The sequence below is a fragment of the Phlebotomus argentipes genome, unplaced genomic scaffold, assembly GCF_947086385.1.
Source record: "Phlebotomus argentipes unplaced genomic scaffold, Phlebotomus argentipes genome assembly contig_6, whole genome shotgun sequence".
NCBI classification, from domain to species: domain Eukaryota; kingdom Metazoa; phylum Arthropoda; class Insecta; order Diptera; family Psychodidae; genus Phlebotomus; species Phlebotomus argentipes.
The window spans coordinates 2,870,505-2,890,243 of NW_026776145.1; the positions used below are offsets into that span (position 1 = coordinate 2,870,505).

Here is a 19,739-nt window from a genome sequence, read left to right on the forward strand (position 1 = left end):
TGGAGGTTTATGAGGATCTTTGGTGTATTAAGTGAAATTAAAGAAGTCTCTCGTGGGAGAGTTACACCATCGCTGTGGGTGTACTCGGAAATGAGGCGGTGATGAAGGAAAAAGTTGATTGCAGACAAGAAATTGTAACACTTTTCCAATAATCTTGTCACCGGGGTGTTCACTGTGAGCCGTTGAAGGGGATTGGGTGAGCTATTTTAGGATTTATTGGCGTGAAAATTGTAAATGAAGCCAAAACGAAACCAAACGAAATACAAATTATACTATTAATATTACTACGGACTAAAGTAAATGAGCTTCATTGGCTTCCAGGATATTCAATGAGTTCCCATTTGGAAAGCTTGTGTAATGACGTACATTTAAACTGAAATATTCAACTCACTCAATTCTACAACGCCACCCAGTGAATAACCTCACTGTTCTGACCTGAAGCGGCGAATTTTCGTCCTTAGCCATATAATTCCATGTATAGCAAATAAAATCACACTTTAGAGCACTTAGTTGCACCCTTGAGACACCTAAAATTCACCTAATTTGTAATCAAATTATATACACACACGCTGATAAATATATTTACTGAGTTGTAGTTTTTACAGAAGAATTACTAAATTTGTGCACTTTACCACACCCTCTTTTTCAGATGTTCTAACCACTGCACATGATCTGTCTTACGGCACACCCACCAATTCAATAAATATATCTAATTTTAAAGACAATATCGAACCCTCAGCCACCACTTTTCCTTACACCTTCCCATACTTTCTCTATCCCAAACGAATCCCTCTTGCTCTCGCATCGCATCGTCCTGCTATCGATCAGCGTCCGCATTCCTTTGAATTTAGCAATTATTCCACCTTCTCTGAATTCGGCACCAACATGAATGTAGAGCACAATAATAGGAAAAATTTTGTATTGCACTCGCACCTTAATCATGAACTTGAGCACACTCATCTACCGCCGAGGAGTGGGGTACATGAAAATGATGTTACCGAATGGCATCATCATCATCATCACCGTAATCGGCATGAGGAGGAACATCATCAGATTCACGACAAGCAATCGACCACATTACTGCAAGAGGAAATCATGGAAATTGGTGAGATTTGACTCAAGACAAAAATCATCCTATTTGCGGGGAGGGTCTTCGTCGCTCATGTAAATTTCCCTCTTATCTCCTCTGAACAGTAGTTATTCAAGGCTTCTACACTATACTGCACAGTGCACTGCATGTTTAGAGTAAAAGAACGTCTCCCACTAAAGGTCTTCTCCGACCACGGCGTCTAGTAGGCCTCCGAAGTGGCCCCGGATATTAATAAAATTAACATTTTGATTAGAACCTCGGATTCATGTTGTGCTAGGCGAATCCTCAGACGTCTTTCGCAAGAAACGCGCGTTTTCAAAAACCTTTTCAAGATGTTTTTTTCCCGTTAATTAAGGAGCCAGTAATATACACAACAACGAAGGAAGATGTTCAGTAATGCGCTCGTCTTAGGGGTCTCTTAAATTATGTGTCTTGTGTTGCTCTTAATTCTTTTCATTTCAAAGTTACATTGTAAATTCTTCACTATCATCAGTCATTTTAAAAATCGTCTTTCCAAAGTGAGTAAAATTACCCCAAAGATTTCGTTAGTTTTCCTAAACATGTAAGAAAACCTCAACAAACCTGTTTCAAATGCGATTTAAAAGGCATTTTCCTTCGTCTTATCCGCAACGCAAATGTGATGCATTCGTTTTCAGTTCAGGAGGGAATTGTATCCCTCGTGGCTAAATTTCTCAACGTGTGGAGGAGAAAGCCATAAATTTTTCTAACCTGACACTTTACATTTGGGACGCCAATTAGAATGTGATAATAGAGAATCTCTCTTCTCCAATCAAATATTATATTATGCGGAAAAAGAGTTGCCTTTTTCCCAGTTGGACGGAAATAAAATACTACGAAGGCGCTTTTCAGTGCTATAAAAGAGTAAAATAAATTTTTAACGACTCTGCATCGAATCGTCATTCTAATCGCGACAACAAACCCCTCGACCATTAACAAAGCAAATGAAAATTGCTGTAGCGCAGGAAGATGGTCGTCGTATAGATTTTCTTTCTATTTTTATGGCAACTGGGATAGAGTAACTGCAAACTATTTTAAATATGAAAAATAATTCAAGGCGATATGTTTGAAAGTGGAGATTGAGTTCGGGTGGTCAATTCTGAAAATAACTTTTCTGTGATGAAAATAAATTTCTAGAAAAAATAACTCGATTAAATGAATTGGTTTAGTTTGATTGCATTATTAGACTGAATAAATGCAGTCCGCTGTGATTCATGACAATGAATTAATTTTATAGATATTTAACTTGGTAATTAGTATTTAATATTTATATTTGGGGTGAAATTTTCGGAGTCATGTTTATGTATACATAAATACATTTTTGCCATTTGCTTAATCTGCATACTAATATGAGTGTTTATTCAATTTTCGATATTCTAGTGAGATCGATGGGAATGGATGACAATTTCCATAACAGATTATTTGATGAAAATATGGTATTGGTTGATACTCCCTTAATTGCACCGCCAAGCTCTCAGTACTCCAACCTATACACCGCCGGAATATATCCATACAATCTGACGGCATTTCAGAGTGGCTCCTCAATGTCATCAATGGAAAATATGTTGATTGATACGATGGATAATTTAGAGAAACACAGTGAGTAAACGACATTATAGAGAACATCAGCATAAAATATTTATATTCTTTGCTTCTTCTATCATATAATCCTTTTATCCATGTGATTATTTACCTTCTAGAGCTGAAATTATCTTAGATTACCGATCAATTGGTGATAAAAACTGTACTTGATGAATATTGTCGAACTTTCTAACATATAATGAAGATTTTCTTTCAAATGCGGGAACAAAAATTATTACTCAGCTGACTCGAAGTTTCTTATGATAAATGCGCATTGAGTGTTCTTTGTCGCTTGTTTTAAAAGTTTCGAAAATACGCAGTTAAATTGACTATTCTGATAATATATTTTATATTTATATAACAGGCAATATGGATACCCAAATTCCTGAGTCATCAGTCCCGGAATTACTCAAGATCCCCTTTCAGGTTGGATTTGCCAGAGTGTCTTGAAAATTGTGGATATTGTCTTTAATATAGAATATATTTGATTGCCATAGAGTACATGTCACATTGTTCTGGAGGCGTGCAGAGAAGATCCTTCTTGTTCATCATCATTGCAACCAGTTCTTTTGCACTGTGAAAACCATCGGTGCAATAGGAATGCTTGCATGGAAGCTCTTCAAACTTTTTATCGTGCTCAACATGAAGATTTGAGTCTCGACATTGCATTTTGTCTGTGCAAGTAAGATAAAAGAGAGTCCATTGATTTCTTATCTCCCTCGTGTAACATTTCACAACTTTATCCCACTTAATTTTTTTTCCACTCCACGGAAGGCTCTCTGTGAACTTTTCCCATAGTCGGCAACTTTTAATTTTGCCATCCTCCTTTCATGACTTCCTTTTCGTTTGAAATATGCTTGTTGATTTCACTTTGCAAATTGCAAGTTATGCGGCAATCGGTGGAGTCAAATGGCTCCACTACTGCATATCATATGAATTCCTTTTGCCCGCAGGAAAGCGTCGAGTCGGCAGGATATATGTCTATCAGCTCAAGAAAAATTGCATCCAATTTGCGCTCAAAAGCCCCCAGATAATACAAATACACAAACCACAAATGGTGTGATTTATCAATTACCACCAACATGCCATGCTGTTGTGGATTTATGCAAAGAAGATGCTGAATGCAAGTGAGTAGTGGAATTTATCAAATTGTGCAGCCCATGTGTGCGTGGGTGTCCCTTTGAGAATACATAAAAGTGAACCCCTTTTCCTCCCTCGTTTTCATGAGTGGGTATCAATGAAAAAGCACACTTCATGATTCCCAAGCGACAAATTTCTTATCGCATAGACAGTCTATTTGGTGTTGTGCCAAAGCGACCACACAATGAGAATCCTCGAGATTCCTTTCAGATTTTATTGACAAAATAAGTGGTGATATTTCTGTGTGCAGAGAGACATGAATTTAAGTATGTCTGCAAGGATGGTCAAACACGTGAGATGTTCACATTTAATGAATTATCGACAGTTTAAGCTCGTCCCTCCACACGAAAACTATATTCGGTTAGGAAGGCAGCGGCACTGAAAATCGATTGACCACTCAATTTATTTTTCATTCGGGATTTCGTCTTTTGGCCGCGGAAAATGTGTGAAATGGAGAATTTAAAAATTTTCTCATTTCCATTATGAATAATAAAGTGAATTAAATTAAGTGCAGAGTGCACAATGTAGTCAATCATTTCAGATTAATTTCGCCCACTTAAATCTCACTCGAGAGTTCTTTGGAACTGGCGCTATGGCCTTAATATGAAATTCAATGGGGCTAGAATCCGAGGAGTAAATAAATAAATAACTTCAAATGGATATATCTTCAATATTGTATGATTTGAATGATTGGATTGGATGTTTCCCGTGATGTGTCGCTTAATAACATAAAAACAATGGAGTCGAATGCATTGTATTTTCTAATTTGCATAAAACTAATTTAGCGATATTTGATGGTGGCTTTTTTGTCATCACACAGAATACGATTGGAGCAATATGAGCAGGCGTGCGCTATAGATAGTGTGACGCGAAAGTGCGCCGGTAGGGCCAACATTTGCCGTTCAGCCTTACTTGGAATTCTTGGAACATCTCTCCGTACAACATGTAGCTGCCAAGGGGCAGATTTGCAGCAGATATACGAATGTCTTGGATGGCACAAATTATTGTGGCAAAATCCCTGTGTCGGTATGAAGCATTATTCTTCCGCCGCTTAATATATGGGCGATATTTCTTGAATTGCAATGCAAAGATTTGAAAATGGGAGCAAGTGGATGGAGGAGGGCTTATATGACTTTTTATTGTCGCTTTTACAGTTGAGTCGCAGAAGGACTTTCACTTGAAGCGCCTGGCTGAGCTGGGCTTGTTGACAATACCAACCATGCCCAGCATAACAACAACCACCACGGTCGCTACCTTTGTCGGGATAACCGAAGTTGAAATACCACTTCATCCTATTCCGCCATTCAATTCGGTAAGTTATTCAAAATTGGCCTGGATGACGTGATATTAAAATGCAATAATGTCATATTCATCGTCATATCTGCGAGCGAGAATACATTATTTTGCTACTTATCCCTCTTCATCCCCTTCAGTACTTACCCACCGAAGGTCCATTCGAGACAAACTACATTGAGGCATCAGAGTCCTACTCAGACTCAATAATGCAGCAGCATGGAAATGAATTAAATTCCTCCATTGAAGTAAAGAATGGCAATTTGTCTGAAGAGCAATTATTTGTCTTTCTGACGAGTGAAACGACGGAGGATGATACAACGATTTCCACAACTACAACACCAAAGCCAGTGCCGACAAGTAAGTAGTGCATGAATGATAAGATTAAGTGACGGGAAAAACTTCTTGTGAACTTGCTACGTGTCTCTCCTGTCTTGATCATATTATTCACATTTTATGCTCAAGACAATTCAAAGGGTGCCTGTTGATTTTGTCCTCGCAAGTTCAACAGGATGTGTCGTAAACACTGCGATTTGCTCAATATATGTCACGTTTATTAAATTTCATGAGCAATTGGCTCTTGTCTGATTCCGTCTCAATTCCCGCTCCATTTCGCACCACCCAAGGATACTGTCTTGTGCAGCGAGCGCATCAGAATGATCAGCAAATACCAGAAGGAAAGAGCAAGCGGGTAAGTGCATTTTATTCCTTCCAGTAGGTTTGTCCGGATATGTGTATGGTATATTGAATATAACTCTGTCGCTGCAGCTGTACTTGCTCGACGACCCAGAGTGCAGTGAGCTCTGCACCTGCTCCGACGGAGGAGAGAACCCGACGTTGTCCTGCTACGCCCTCTGCGTGCCCCTGGTCCCATGCCGGACTGCCCTGGCGTACTACAGCCACGCGTCTCCGGCCTACCAGGCGTTCCGGGGACGCTGTCTCTGCTACTCAGGGCGCTTCATTTGCATGCGCCCACCTCCGGGCGAGTACTTCCTTCCAGGTAAGTTTAGAGGCAGTGGCGGAAGAGAGACAATTCTATAACAAACTGCTTCTGCCTGGATCAGGTGGGGTATTTCTGTTACTGGGATACAGCTCAACAGACGAAGCCCTCCTGCGACCGCACACGAATCTTGGCATTCAAGATGCCGTGAGAGCACTCCAGCAGTACATGGTGGAACACGTAAATAATCAAGTAAGTGACTTCATTATGCTCTAAATTAATAGCAACACGACCGCCAATTGGGTGAAAGTCTGTATCTTCAATCAAAATGTGCTAATTTCCATTAATCTTTCCACCACTTGGTATTTCAGACATCATGTACTCTAACCTTATTCAATATGACTGATGAGAATGTTATAATATCAGCAAGACTTCCACACGATCCGAAAGTAAATCCTCTGGAGCTTCTGCGGCGGGAAAAGGTTTGTGTGAAATTTTAAAATTTATAGTGTTAGGCCCTGCACAATTAACAGACTATTAGGGATGCTGTGCTCTCAAGCCACAGAACAAGAATTAAATTGGGTCTATGAGAGATCTTGGACCATATCCAAACCCCATGAGATAAGTGTCTATTATTAATGTATTTCAAGGTGTCCTTTGCTATTTTGCTTATCATGTGGTGGAATGTCATAAAATATCTACCCAATTCTCAATTCAGACAGTTGTTTCATATTGAATTAAAGCCAAGAGATGTTGATAGTGATAGTTTATAGGTGAATCACACAAAGTGAATTTGATAATTATCTAAACTGCTTTCTGATTTAACATTTGTCATTTCAATATAAATTGATTCGCAATTGGTTTGTGAAACAAAGTTTACGTGCTAAATAGCTACATATACATATTTTAATATCGTTACAGCTACAATGTGAACTTGGGTTGTGCGCTTGATAAAGCTCTCGTACATGATTGAAATTCCATTTATTCGTTACTATAAATTTTCATATTCATAGTCCATTTTCCAATATGTGACGGTCTTTGTCGGGAACGGAGCGATTTATTTTGATTTAGTGTAATGATTCACTGTAGCATTTTGCAATCTTCTGGCCTGATTTTAAATGAAGAACCTTCGTGAATAATGAGTGATTCGATTATTTCAGGCTCAGTGCAAGTCCATTCTGGAGGCAATAAGCCATCACATAAATACCCAGTACACAGAATTGTCATCCGATAGGCTACTGAGTATATTTAAAATGGCTGAAATGCAAGTAATTATACCAGACATCAGCGGATCAACACACACCATCAATTTCAATTTGAGATTACACATATTATTGCCGGTCTTCACTGTTCTGCCCACCATATTCAAATTGTACATGAGTATTTACCATATTTTATGACATGGCAACTACTGTACAATATGTTGAGGATTCATTTGTAAGCATAATCAGTTATGTGTAATATTAAGGCAGTGTTCTTCATTGTAAATGAACCCTGATTTATATACTGTATAGAGAATCAATTACGCATGTTTTAACATGATCTGTTGTTGTCTGTATCTCACTCAAGAGATAAATGTATTCCAAGTCCATCGAGGAATAACTATGAGGATTTGCAATAATAAGAAGACAAACGTATTTTTAATAAGATTCTAGTTACTCGAACAATTCTCTTGAAAAGAGTCTCATTGAAGTTAACTTGGATGGTACAGTGAGTATAAATGACTTAGTTGGTATTCTTTCATGACATATAGTTGATGGCAATGTGTATATATAAACCCTCATAGGCAATACATTCTACGACAAAGTGGAGAGGATGACAAGATAAGCTCAAAATTTCATTACATAAAAAGACACTGAAACATTCTTGACAAGCAGAATATCGGATATGTACTGAATAGCAAAAGCTATATTAAATATTATTATGTATATATGTTTGTTGCGTTGCACGTATAAATTTGATTGATTTTTCTCATGAAATTACAAGAAATATTTTACCAACATTCACCGCTACATAGACGAAAGTATCTTCCTTCAAGGCAAAATTAATATTTTGTGCTGAAAAGTGAATAAAATCTATTACTAAAATACATATCATTTTTATTGATATTTCAACAATCACAAAATATATACCAATGTCTTTTAAATTTTATTGAGTGTATTTTATTGAGTGGAAGATAAATCTTTAAGTATTTTGGAATTTTATACGGATATACATGCATGAGATTATTTACAAATAATCTCTATATTGTATTTTTACACAAATTTTATTGACGACATCATTCATATTTGTAATTTAATAACATTCGAGTGTGAGTCCTTTTTGGCAAAAGTCACAACAAAAATATGATGGCATATAAGAATTATCCCACTTAACTTTCCGTTTTATGACTATAACACCATATCCATTAGCTTGACCGCATCAATGCTCATTTTGAATGTCATCCTAAATGGCTTGATATTGTAAAATGCACTTAGGATGTATGAAATATTCGAAATCGAATTACTCTCCCTAATAGCAAATGAAAGTTGTAGTTTGTAGAGATAAAATCACATATTTTGTGCACATTTAAAGTATTAGAGAGCTTACCAGATGAGAGAAAATAATAATGGAAGTAAAGAATACTTTAAGGTAAAGGCAAGAGAATTATAGTTTTAAAATCACTATTTGACAATATGCAACAATTAAGCATAACTTACAATGAAATAGCTATACTTTCACATTTAATAAACGCCAAATATTATATTTTTGTATTAAAACGAGTATGGAATTTTTCGTTGAACTGTTTAAAAAAGATTGTAACTATACATTTTTTAAATATTTGATGGGAGGAAAATGGAGTGGCAATAAGTTTTGTAAATTGTTGTAATGTATTTAAAAAAAAAAAGAAAAGAAAAATTGTCAAAGGAGATGAACAATTGGAATTTAAAATGCTTATGAATTGTCCAAGTCCATAATTGAGCTTGAAGTTTACGTTGTAGATTTTTGTAATAGCGTAGATTAAATTGTCTTTCGCTTTCTTGATTTCAAAATGACATTACTAAGCATACTCAGTGTGGCCAGTTTACACTGAAGTGTCTCGTTATATTGGTATATTTTCCAATGAATGTTAGATGACCATTAATACGATGTATGGCTCTAAGCAATAGATAAAAACATTAAAAATTGAAGGGGTTTCACAGCATGTGTAATACATGTCAAAGTATAATTATTTCGTTGAGTGTATGCTTAAGATAAGGAATTAAATTCTAAGATGGTGTATAAAATGAATAGGTCTAAAAACTAAAGAAAATATACTAAAAAAAATTTATAAATGTGTAAAGTGCATTCTGAAAAGGTGTTTCATTGAAAACAAGTCATGTAATGCAACACTTTGTATGAATAATTTCTGTTGAGATTGTGAAAACAGATAATTTATTTGTAATATAGTCTGGATTGAAGACTGATCTGTAGAATTTTTTTGGCTGATATTTTTGTTTTTTGGAGATTTTAATGGAAAAAAAATATCACGTCAAAATTTGCACTTGAAAATATGAACTTTTAGACATGTTTGTATAAGAAACACATTTTCTGCTGATAGCTTTCGAGACGTTGGTGCAATATTGTAAAGATCTAGAAATAATGAAGAAAAATGTATTTTTAAAGGTAAAAAGTGGTCCTCAACCAAATTTTCTCCAAGACTTTGCTAGTTGATTTACCGAAACTTTCCGCAAAGCTCTATTACTCTTGCATTTCTTCAGCTGTATCAATAGCGGTATGTGGAGTATGAGTATTTCTGTTGATTGTGTCCCAAGGCAAGAATGATTTGTTGTGCAAAGAATTTTAATTAACTGTAGCTTGTTACATGTGCTTAATTAATCACATAAAAGAAAAATAAATAATAGCGAAATGGGTAAAAGTAGAGAGACAAAGTACATAAATGTAATAGGAGTCGCATGAAGATGGTTAAGAGTCAATCATGTTTAATCCAATATTTTATATGTGTTCTGATAAAGAAAAAAAAAAACACCTCTTTAAAGTAATTTGGGCTATAGTTTCCCCTTTCTCTAAAATGCAAATCTAATTTTGTCGATGATAAAGTTGCGCAGCACATTGCATAGAAATTGCAAACAAAAATATATTGTCTATTTGATGATCTTCACACTTATTCTTGAAACTCTAAGCAATTGAAAAAAAATTTAGAAGTAGAACCCATAAAGGGCAAATACATATCGTCTAGTCTTCCCAAAATGAAATAACATATCAAGGATAAATAAAATTTTAAACGCATAAAATAACTTTTATTTACGAACAATTATATGAAGAGACGTGCAAGGAGAAAATAATATATATTATTTAGTGAGAATTGAAGGAAAATATTATTCCTTACTATTTATATATAATCCAGAATAAATTTATTTAATAGAAAAATGCTTTAAAAGAAACTTTTGAATAAAACAACACACAGAATCCACTATTGAATAAAAAAAAAACATTACAACATGCATAAATGTACTCACAAAATAAAATAATTAATCAATATTGAACGTAGCGCTCTATTAGATGAATATCCTCAGAGATCTATTCATATGCTGAATGGTTGAACAATAATAGTAATAAAATACCTAAGTTATTTTAAATTGCATCTGTTTTATGTCACCCCATTGCAGGGTTGTTATGGCTTTGGGAAATTGAAAATTACATACTAACAGCCAGAGATGGATGGTGATGAAAATGTCCTGATGTGATAAAAGAGCCCGGTAAGTACCTCCAAAATAACTAAATTACCTACTGCCTGCGTGTGTGGACAAAATGCAAATCATTTATGGCATTACTGGAGCTTTAAAACCAGCGCTTGTGGGGGATAACGTTGACCTTTAAAAGGTGAAGGGGAGCAGAATATGAGGTTAGAGGAGAAAAAATGGTAAAATGGCAGCTGTGGCTCTGTAGTCAACGAGTTTGACTCTCGATGAAGTCGTGTGTTTGAATTCCACCGATTGCAAATGTTCAAACACAGAGTGTATAAAAAAATTAAGCCTTTAATGGCAAAGTAGAGCAGCCCCATGGGATTGCTGTTGAATGTTCCAGCCGAAAGATACGCTTCACTGGAACTGCCTTGCGCGCTCTGTTCTCGCCAAGGCGATTGGCCTGGAAGCGTCTGGCACCTCACTCGGGTTGGGTACAATAGGCTTCTATAGTCGCAGTGCCCTAGACCATATATACTACATTTGGTCTACCCGTTTCCTTGTAATAAATAATAATTCAATAAATTCTCATAGTTATTGTTTTCATTTCCAGGTAAAAGATATTCATGTGCGCAGCATTTTAGGCTCCAGTGGAGGAGAAACTCATGCGAGAATTGTATCATTCATAGGTAAAAGAGATATTCAGAGAGCAACTTCTTCGGGTTCCTGTGGATATGATTCTCATGCGGGATTTACGTATTTCATAGAGTCCACAAAAACATTGTATATTTATGGTACTTTTTAAACAGAAGTTTATAGGGTTTCCCTACGAAAAGAACCGAGCGAAACCACATTATTTGCTCTAAAATGCCATTATTATTTAATGTACCAATTGTAGATATAGGGCATCGGTGAATATTCGCGGAAATTGGAGGCCAATCTATTCCTGGAATTTGCACAAAAGGGCCAACCTCTATACATAATTCGATTTCAGGAAATGATTTACTGCAAAAGCCTCCTTCGCAGCTGCGAACTTTGGCCATTGTGAATGCATTCCTGGTCATATGTGGTCTATTTTGCACACTCTGGCTGTTCCTACGAAGTCCCGTACAATTCCACGGAGATTTCGGGATGTGATGGAGAATTATGGAGCATTTTTCTGTTACCATGTATTGCGATTCTGCGCACTGCACGAAGCCTATGTACAGTGTGTCGCCTCCATTATATTCCTTTTCGCACAACTCAGTTGCACTTTCATTGAATTTCCAATCTGTCAATTCATTCAAGACCCATTTGCGGGGGACAAGTAGTGCATCTGGGGCCGAAATCGTGTCCATTGTGAGTGTAGTCTGGAGTTGAGGGACTCCTGGGAGGTTAGTGACGTTATCCCAATGATAAGAGTGATTATTCGTGGTCTTGTGATAGAAAATCAAGGCAAAATGTTGTGTATGGTTTGTTAGTGTAGAACGATTTGATTTTTGCACCACAATCGTGCTAAAAGTCCACTCAGCTTGATTACGGAGATTAAATTCGAGATTTGGTGTCCAGTATTTGCCTAAAACATAGCCGCGATTAAGGGTAAGTCGCCAAGAGCGTAAGGTCATAGTATTTCCCCGTGTGGGTGTGAGGAGCCCTAAATTTTATTCTCTGCTGAATAGTTTTCTTCACGTAATTCAGTGGAGTAGAAATTTTCATTACATTTGAGCATTAGTGAAAATTATGGACCGTCTTATGTATAGGGAAAAGAATGTATGACGATGAGTATGTACAGCATGTCGAGAAAATCAATATTTTGAATTCTAGCTACATTATGTGGTGATGTGTCAAAAGAAAATAGGACAATATACAGCTCGTCAGCAAGACGGCAGCATTTTTCCAAATGTCTGTGAATTAAGCCATAAACAGTATTTAACAGCCGAGCATTTAGCTGAAAGGATGTGGCGCGATTTGCCATGCAGAGCGACCTTCCGTAATTGCTAGACATATTGGAAAAGCATTGTGTAATTCAGTTTTTATGCTCTATCTCTCTCTATCTGCCTCGCCACCGCAAATGGCCCTTGATATTAATATTGAAAGTTATATATAAAGAGTGGCGGAGATTGCCCGAGGTCTCTGACAGGATTTCATGTTCGTCCTCAGAGGATGAGACGAGCACGGCGAGGTCGTGTTTGGCACATCGGGATACTCTTCTTGATCTACTCATGCCTCTACGTGTACTCTGCGAAAATTAAGACATCCACCGAGGAGGAAATCAATGAAGAGCAAACTGGTTCGCAAATTGAACTCAATGTCTCACCCAATCCCACATTCGACACTGAACTCTACACCACATCGATCGGCAAGGAGGTAAAAGCGTATTACATTTCTTTCCAATCTTGTCCGTCGATGCGAGTAACGTGTAATTCCGCTTCGCCCCAAGGAGACAGATATGATTGAGTTAACAACCCGTGAGTCATCTCACATTACGCATCATGCTCATCCCACTTGGCGGCCAAAGAGGCAGAACTGTACTCCTCCGGCCATTGAGCAGTTCCCACAGCCTCTCATGGGGCCAAATGCCAGAAAACACGGCGGTCTTGTCATCCACGTCATTGTGGCGATCTTCACTTTCCTGGGACTTGCCATCGTGTGTGATGATTACTTCGTTTCCAGCTTAGATAGGATTTGTGAAGGTAATAACATTTTCAATAATCCCCACAATTTGGATTGTTCAGCATTCGGCTCACCTCCTGGTATATCTAAAACAATTTTAAATAATTACATTGCTTTAATTTTCTCATTATATACGTACATAAAATGATCGGGAACAGTTTGTGCTGGAGTTAATATTAAACAATATTGTAGTTGCTTGATGAGTCATATTTTTTTTTCTTCAAATTGTCTGCAGAACTCAAATTGTCGCCGGACGTTGCTGGTGCTACCTTTATGGCAGCCGGAAGTTCAGCACCTGAGTTGGCAACAGTCGTGATTGGCGTGTTCTTTGCCAAAGACGACATTGGCGTTAGTGGCGTGATCGGATCGGCCGTCTTCAACATTATGTTTGTCATCTCGGTGTGCGCCTTGTGCTCGGGCACCGTTTGTCAACTAAACTGGTGGCCTCTCGTCCGGGATTGCTTCTTCTACTCAGTCTCAATCCTCGTGATGCTCATCATAATTTTCAATGACACCATCTCATGGGTGGAGGCTCTTGTGATGCTGATCTTCTACGTCTTTTACTGCATTGCCCTGCATTTCAACAATGCTCTGGAGCGTTGGGCTCAAACATGGAAACTGCCTATCAAGCTGCCAACGCGTGAGGAGCAATCGGCTCTGGTGACTTACAAAAACGTCTCTGACCCGACTTACACGCAGAACGCTCAAGCTGTGACGAATCTGTCGCAGGAGCCGCCGCAGGAGCAGCCAAAGGTCGATGAGTCTTATGATACGAACACCAGCTGGGATCCGAATGCTGCATGGGGCGACGAGACAGGGGGTGGCAATAACTATGGGGCCGCCACGACCACGACCGCAGGTTGGGGGGATGCTGGGCAGCAAAATGCCGATTCCTGGGACACAAATAATGCCTGGGCGTCTGGCGAGGGGCAGCAGAATTATGGGTACAATCGTGACGGTGCCGAACAGGTGGGTCTCTTCTATTTAAAATGAATTTCGAAACACCCCGAATCGTTATTAATTATGCACTTTGAGTTTTATTTCAAAGTCAAACTCTTAGAAAGTACAAAATGAAGCTGAATATTTAAAGTCTTTGATGACTTTTCTCGTGTTTCAAAGACAAACATATAATAATACTTTTGGTAGCAAAAACACAACATTCTTAATGATGAAGCTCCTTCTCGGAAATGGAAGCTTACCCAAATCTCATAGCCATTTCAAATATCTAGAGTTTATACGGTGTGCTCTTCCACAGAACATACAGGAAGCGGGCTTAATGCCTCAGGGCAGTGCAGTCACCGGAAATGTCACGCAAACTCAACAAATCTCGAGCTACTACAAATCAGCCGACCCGAAGAATACGGAGCCAATAAATCCACTGGAGAAACCCACGACCGGAGGCTTTCCCGGACTGGTGGCGTGGTACATTGTCTTTCCCATTCACTACATGTGTCGCCTAACAATGCCGGACTGTCGATTGGAAAAATATCGTAATTGGTATCCGTTCACCTTCCTCATTTCCATGATATGGATATCGTTTTACTCCTACTTTATGGTCTGGATGATCACCATCATTGGCGCCACCCTCGGCATCCCGGACACTGTCATGGGCTTGACTTTTGTGGCCGCTGGAGTATCTGTGCCGGACGCCCTCAGTTCAATAGCCGTCATCAAGGAAGGCTATGGCGATATGGCTGTGTCTAATGCCATCGGCTCCAATGTATTCGATATATTGATATGTCTTGGCCTGCCGTGGTTCATCCAGACGGCCATTATCAAGCCAGGCTCACATGTCAACGTTATATCCAAGGGTAAGGAAGCCAAAATAAAGCCTCGAGTCTCATATAAAATCAATTCATTATACACTTATATGCAGGTTTGGCTTACTCAACCCTATCACTACTCTCAACTGTGCTATTCTTGCTGGTTGCAACCCATCTCAATGGCTGGAAACTGGATAAGCGTTTAGGAATAATCCTAATGGTTTGGTATTTGGTCTTCATTACCATCGCTTCACTCTATGAATTGAATGTTTTTGGGCAACTCAACCCACCAGAATGCGCAAGTAAGTACACTTTTTCACTACCCGGACAATTGACCACAGAATTAAATTTATTCAAAAAACAAAAATTTCAGGTAATTACTAAGCTGTGGGATACCCCAGAAGGCAAGAATTTTATTTTTTTAAATGCAAAAAGAATGCTTTAGTTTTATATTTTAGTCAAGACAACATAAATGTTATATTTTTTAATATTTATAATTGTTTAATGAAAGGTTTAGAAGAAAAGTGAAAATTTTATGGAGGTACGTGATGCAATAATGTGTTACCAAGTCAGCGTATCGGATGATATCTGATGTGAAGAACATAGTCTCCTTTTAGTTAGCTAAAGAATAAAACCCAAAAACGGTCTAGTTTGGAGGTTATAGTTTTACTTAAGAGACCTACTGAGAATGTATAAATAATATACTTAGGAATGTTGCAATAACATAATACCAAACGAACCAAACAGGAAAGATTGTATAATTTCCTATTTTCGCGAGACAATGTTGTGAAAGTTTTGATATGTAGTTATTAGAGAATGAAGAATCTCTCCCACATATGATTCAAATTCATACCTCAAATTCTATATTGATTCTCTTCTTAGCCAATGTTACCATTGTTTGGACGTTGATGACTTTTTGTTAGCGGATCTTAAGCATTCTAGCTAATTATTATACCTTAGCATACATTGATCTTTGCTAATGCTTTAAAAACTCCAAAGAGTAAACTGTAGCTAGACAATCTCATTCGAGAAGATTTATTTCAATAGAAAGAGTATTTGAAGTAATTCGGTTCTTGTTTAATGTTTATTTTAAAGCACAAAAAGTTAATGAGAATGTCTGTAGAAGAACATTAATGCGAGAATTGCTCTTTTAAAACGAACTGCTGTAAATGCTTCTCTTCCAAATAAACATAACGCGTTATTAAACGTTAAAGAAACACTTCTAATACTTCCGCTACAAGTTATCCTATAGTTTATAGTACCTCATTTTCTAAAGCGCTCTAGAGTTCCGTTAAATATAAGACATGCTGTAAATAATAACATTGAAAGATAAAATTCAACACAAATTAAGCATCACAGAACATAATCCCGAATTTCCCAAGCGAATGCATATTAAAGTTACTGCTTTCAGATATCATTAAGAGAGAAAAAAATCGGTTGGATTGATTTGGAAAAGATTAAATAAATGTGAAAAATAGGGTTTCTTGTGGTCACGAAAGATAACATTCAATTAAGCTTTTGAAGTCCTAAAATAAATTTATTAATTGATATTTTGCACACAATACATCGAAAAAATTTGTTTCAAGAAAAAGAATAAAAAAGAAAAGAGTAATATTGTGATGGAAACATCAAAAAATTAAAGTCTAGCGGTGCCTGAGAAAAATAAATTTTGTTGTCATTCCTGACAAAACTGATGGTAAATTACCCCAAAAAGAGAACAGTAAGCAAGAAAATAATAATGAGAAAAAAAACATGTAAATGTAGTTACACAGATGAAAGCAACCTTATATATGAATAATGAAATTTAGCAAATATTGATAAAATGAAAACAATGATCAATTATATAACATCAATTACATATATTGTTATCAATGTTGTGTATACTTAATGACAGAAACCTCATCTATGATATGACAAATTTAACAGCAAAATTTGACAATTATCCTAGTGACAGTGATTGAGTCAATTATTTAATTCATTGCAATCTGTTAAAGCAAATATTTCAATAGACATTCAGCAGAAATATTTTATTATTTTCGCAAACAGGGTTACAAATTCAGCTTCAAACACATTCATTTTCAAGCAAAATATAATCATAAAGCAAATGCTCCCTTAAATTTCTGGGCAATTCTATACTTTACACATAAATATATAGTCTTCTGTATTGAACTCTTCCAAGGATATAGAAATATACAAGCCTTAGGGCATAAACCCTCCGTAACCCTACTGGAATGCTCCTAATTTGTTTCAAAGACAAACAAAAGTTGTACTCTGTTGAAAGCCATAGTATATAGAAAGTGATGTTGAATCCTAATTTCAGTCAACCTATCATATTTGGAAATTTATATCAGTGTACTAACTTGTATTTATCAATTAAAATATATCTCAGAGACAATAATTTTCACATAAGATTCTAGTTATTTCGTTCTTAGATAATATTTAAATTTTCTGAAAGAAAAAAAATTTGAATGTTTACATAAATTGTTTAACCCCAAATGAAAGATATCTATCTATTCTTGACTCTCAAGTAAGAAGCATTTGTGTTCAGATTGTAAAAAAGTTATCATAATGTCAATGAGCATGAACTGTTATGTTATATAATAAAATAAAAACGTGTTATGCTACTGAATTTATTTTATGCCTCAGCATATTCCACTGCCTTCGAGGATATGTTCTTTTTTTCACTTTGATTTGCAGAGTGCTTTTCAATGACCTGCAAAATAGATGCGTAAACTAAGTCCCTAGCTTCTTCTCCCCAGCAAAAGTCCATATGTCCGAATTTCTTATCAGGCACTTCGATAATATCTTCCAACTTGGCCAAATACGAGCCTAGCTTCTCTACATCTCGTATATTCACAAATAAATCACTTACTCCTGTATAAAGTGTTACAGGGATTTTCACGTTGTCTAGATTGTAGCTCGGAGGCTTGATCGACGCGTACCTTTGGAGATTTTTCTTTGGTCCAAAGTCATACTCACAGAATCTCCCGGAATTAATTTCCTGCGCAAAATGAAAAACTTGATAGACTGATGCCGGTGCTGGACTCAGCTTGAGAACTAGAGGAACTACGGGTTCACTGATCGTCTCAATATTGCATCCTCCCAAGGCGCATAGAATATTTGAGCAGATGTCTTTGGAGAAATCATTACTCTGGCATATGACCTTGACGATTCTATTGAAAAGATTATCTCCGGCAATCACTTCATCCAGTTGCAATGTTCGCCAAGTAAACGTCATCACGTTAACGAACTTCGCTAGTGAGCGCACCAACGGGTTTTTCACATGCGACATAAACACCGCCGGAGCCAGCGCCTGCATAGACCTCACCTTGTCATTGAACTCTGGAAATGAACTCATCATCACGAAGAAGACGGTGGAACCTTGCGAATGACCTATGTAGTGAAGACTCGGCTGCTTCGTGTAGTCAAGTATGAAGTTGATAAAGGCTGGGATGTCGTAAATTCCAATTTCATGCCAACTGAACTTCCAATAGGAGCGGTCAGTTACTGAAAGGTTAGTGTGCCTGGTGGAATAGAAACTTCCGCGATTATTGCCCATCCACACATCATAATTGGACTCCATCAGTATTGCAACAAGAGACTTCTGACCGGTTACGCAAAAATCCGCACAAGAACTGAGCAATCCGTGCTGCAGGTAAACTACAGGACCTCCTTGAGCTCGACTTTCATTCCTGACATGGTAGAGTTGCAGTATGTAACCATCCTTGGTGACGATGTCAAAATCATCTACTGTGTAATTCAGCGGTTCCAGAAATTGTGCCTATTATTTTTTCATTTCTATTACTGCGTGATTCACTTTCCGCGGAGATAGAAAACATACCGGGTGATGAATCCTTGAAAGTTGTAAGGAAGACTCGAAAATGCAACACAAATAGAATACAACAGACACGAGAAGCTCTTTTCTGGCCATATTAAATGCACAAACTAAAAGAATATGTAATTTTAATATATGGAACACTGCAGAGAACAATGACGGTATGCTTCAGCTTTAATTGATTAAGCACCTGAGGCCATTTGTTACATGTTAACCAGAGTTGTTATTATACATTTGGGGCTCTTTTTACACACATTATTTACATAAGATAAATTATACAAATATTCTGAAGAAGAGCTTTAATTGTTTTCAGCTGTAAGAACTTATGCCACATCTTCGGATGATAAATACCTCATTAAATGACCTGTCATGCTTCGCAACAGATTATAATAACAAAAAATTCATCGCTTTGTCTACGCAAAATTTCCGAAAAATTGTCAAAATTCCAACTCACATGTATATCTAGAGCAACAAGATAAAATGCCGACATTTTCATTGATAAACTACAAATTTATAGCTTTACTTTGTGCTTTACATCGAAAGCCGACAGTATTCCCAATTTGTAACTAAAAAAAACCCTTAAAACAATATTTCACTATTTTTGGCACAAGTTTCTAAAATCGCTGAGAATATCGTGAACTCATTCTTTGTCTCTCATGACCCTCAGTATCAGTGCACGATAAGACATTCATCACTTCTTTGTGTATCAACTAGAAATGTACAGAAGCAATCGAAAGTGTGACATAACAAATTGTCTTCATCG

General features: G+C 37.1%; 3 protein-coding genes across 3 annotated transcripts; 2 read left to right on the top strand and 1 right to left on the bottom strand.

Moving 5' to 3' along the window:
- The first annotated feature begins 606 nt into the window (after positions 1-606).
- Positions 607-10,663, top strand: LOC132256223 (uncharacterized). Its single transcript, XM_059752509.1, has 13 exons — positions 607-1,105; positions 2,489-2,707; positions 3,054-3,115; positions 3,187-3,371; positions 3,643-3,816; positions 4,650-4,855; positions 4,984-5,141; positions 5,263-5,482; positions 5,749-5,813; positions 5,891-6,122; positions 6,187-6,314; positions 6,434-6,544; positions 7,223-10,663. Exons 1-13 carry the CDS (start codon positions 886-888, stop codon positions 7,460-7,462), a joined length of 2,220 nt encoding a protein of 739 aa, XP_059608492.1. The 5' UTR covers positions 607-885; the 3' UTR covers positions 7,463-10,663.
- A 1,265-nt stretch (positions 10,664-11,928) lies between these two features.
- On the top strand, positions 11,929-17,362 carry LOC132256950 (probable sodium/potassium/calcium exchanger CG1090). The gene is made up of 7 exons (XM_059753567.1): positions 11,929-12,304; positions 12,866-13,072; positions 13,146-13,398; positions 13,614-14,347; positions 14,634-15,189; positions 15,255-15,443; positions 15,515-17,362. The coding sequence occupies exons 2-7, from the start codon at positions 12,869-12,871 to the stop codon at positions 15,523-15,525; spliced, it is 1,947 nt and encodes a 648-aa protein (XP_059609550.1). The 5' UTR covers positions 11,929-12,304; positions 12,866-12,868; the 3' UTR covers positions 15,526-17,362.
- A 414-nt stretch (positions 17,363-17,776) lies between these two features.
- Positions 17,777-19,466, bottom strand: LOC132257622 (lipase 1-like). Its single transcript, XM_059754611.1, has 2 exons — positions 19,431-19,466; positions 17,777-18,922 (listed from the first exon to the last, which is right to left on the bottom strand). Exons 1-2 carry the CDS (start codon positions 19,464-19,466, stop codon positions 17,777-17,779), a joined length of 1,182 nt encoding a protein of 393 aa, XP_059610594.1.
- Between the last annotated feature and the right edge of the window lie 273 nt (positions 19,467-19,739).

Bases quoted from the DNA above. Each gene is read 5' to 3' on its own strand.
- LOC132256223 (XM_059752509.1), top strand. From the start codon at position 886: ATGAATGTAGAGCACAATAATAGGAAAAATTTTGTATTGCACTCGCAC. The intron at 3,116-3,186 runs GTTGGATTTGCC...TGATTGCCATAG, and splicing joins TACTCAAGATCCCCTTTCAG to AGTACATGTCACATTGTTCT. The intron at 6,545-7,222 runs GTTTGTGTGAAA...CGATTATTTCAG, and splicing joins AGCTTCTGCGGCGGGAAAAG to GCTCAGTGCAAGTCCATTCT.
- LOC132256950 (XM_059753567.1), top strand. From the start codon at position 12,869: ATGAGACGAGCACGGCGAGGTCGTGTTTGGCACATCGGGATACTCTTC. The intron at 13,073-13,145 runs GTAAAAGCGTAT...CTTCGCCCCAAG, and splicing joins CCACATCGATCGGCAAGGAG to GAGACAGATATGATTGAGTT. The intron at 13,399-13,613 runs GTAATAACATTT...AATTGTCTGCAG, and splicing joins CTTAGATAGGATTTGTGAAG to AACTCAAATTGTCGCCGGAC.
- LOC132257622 (XM_059754611.1), bottom strand. From the start codon at position 19,466: ATGTCGGCATTTTATCTTGTTGCTCTAGATATACAT. The intron at 18,923-19,430 runs GTGAGTTGGAAT...AAAAAATAATAG, and splicing joins TTGTTGCTCTAGATATACAT to GCACAATTTCTGGAACCGCT.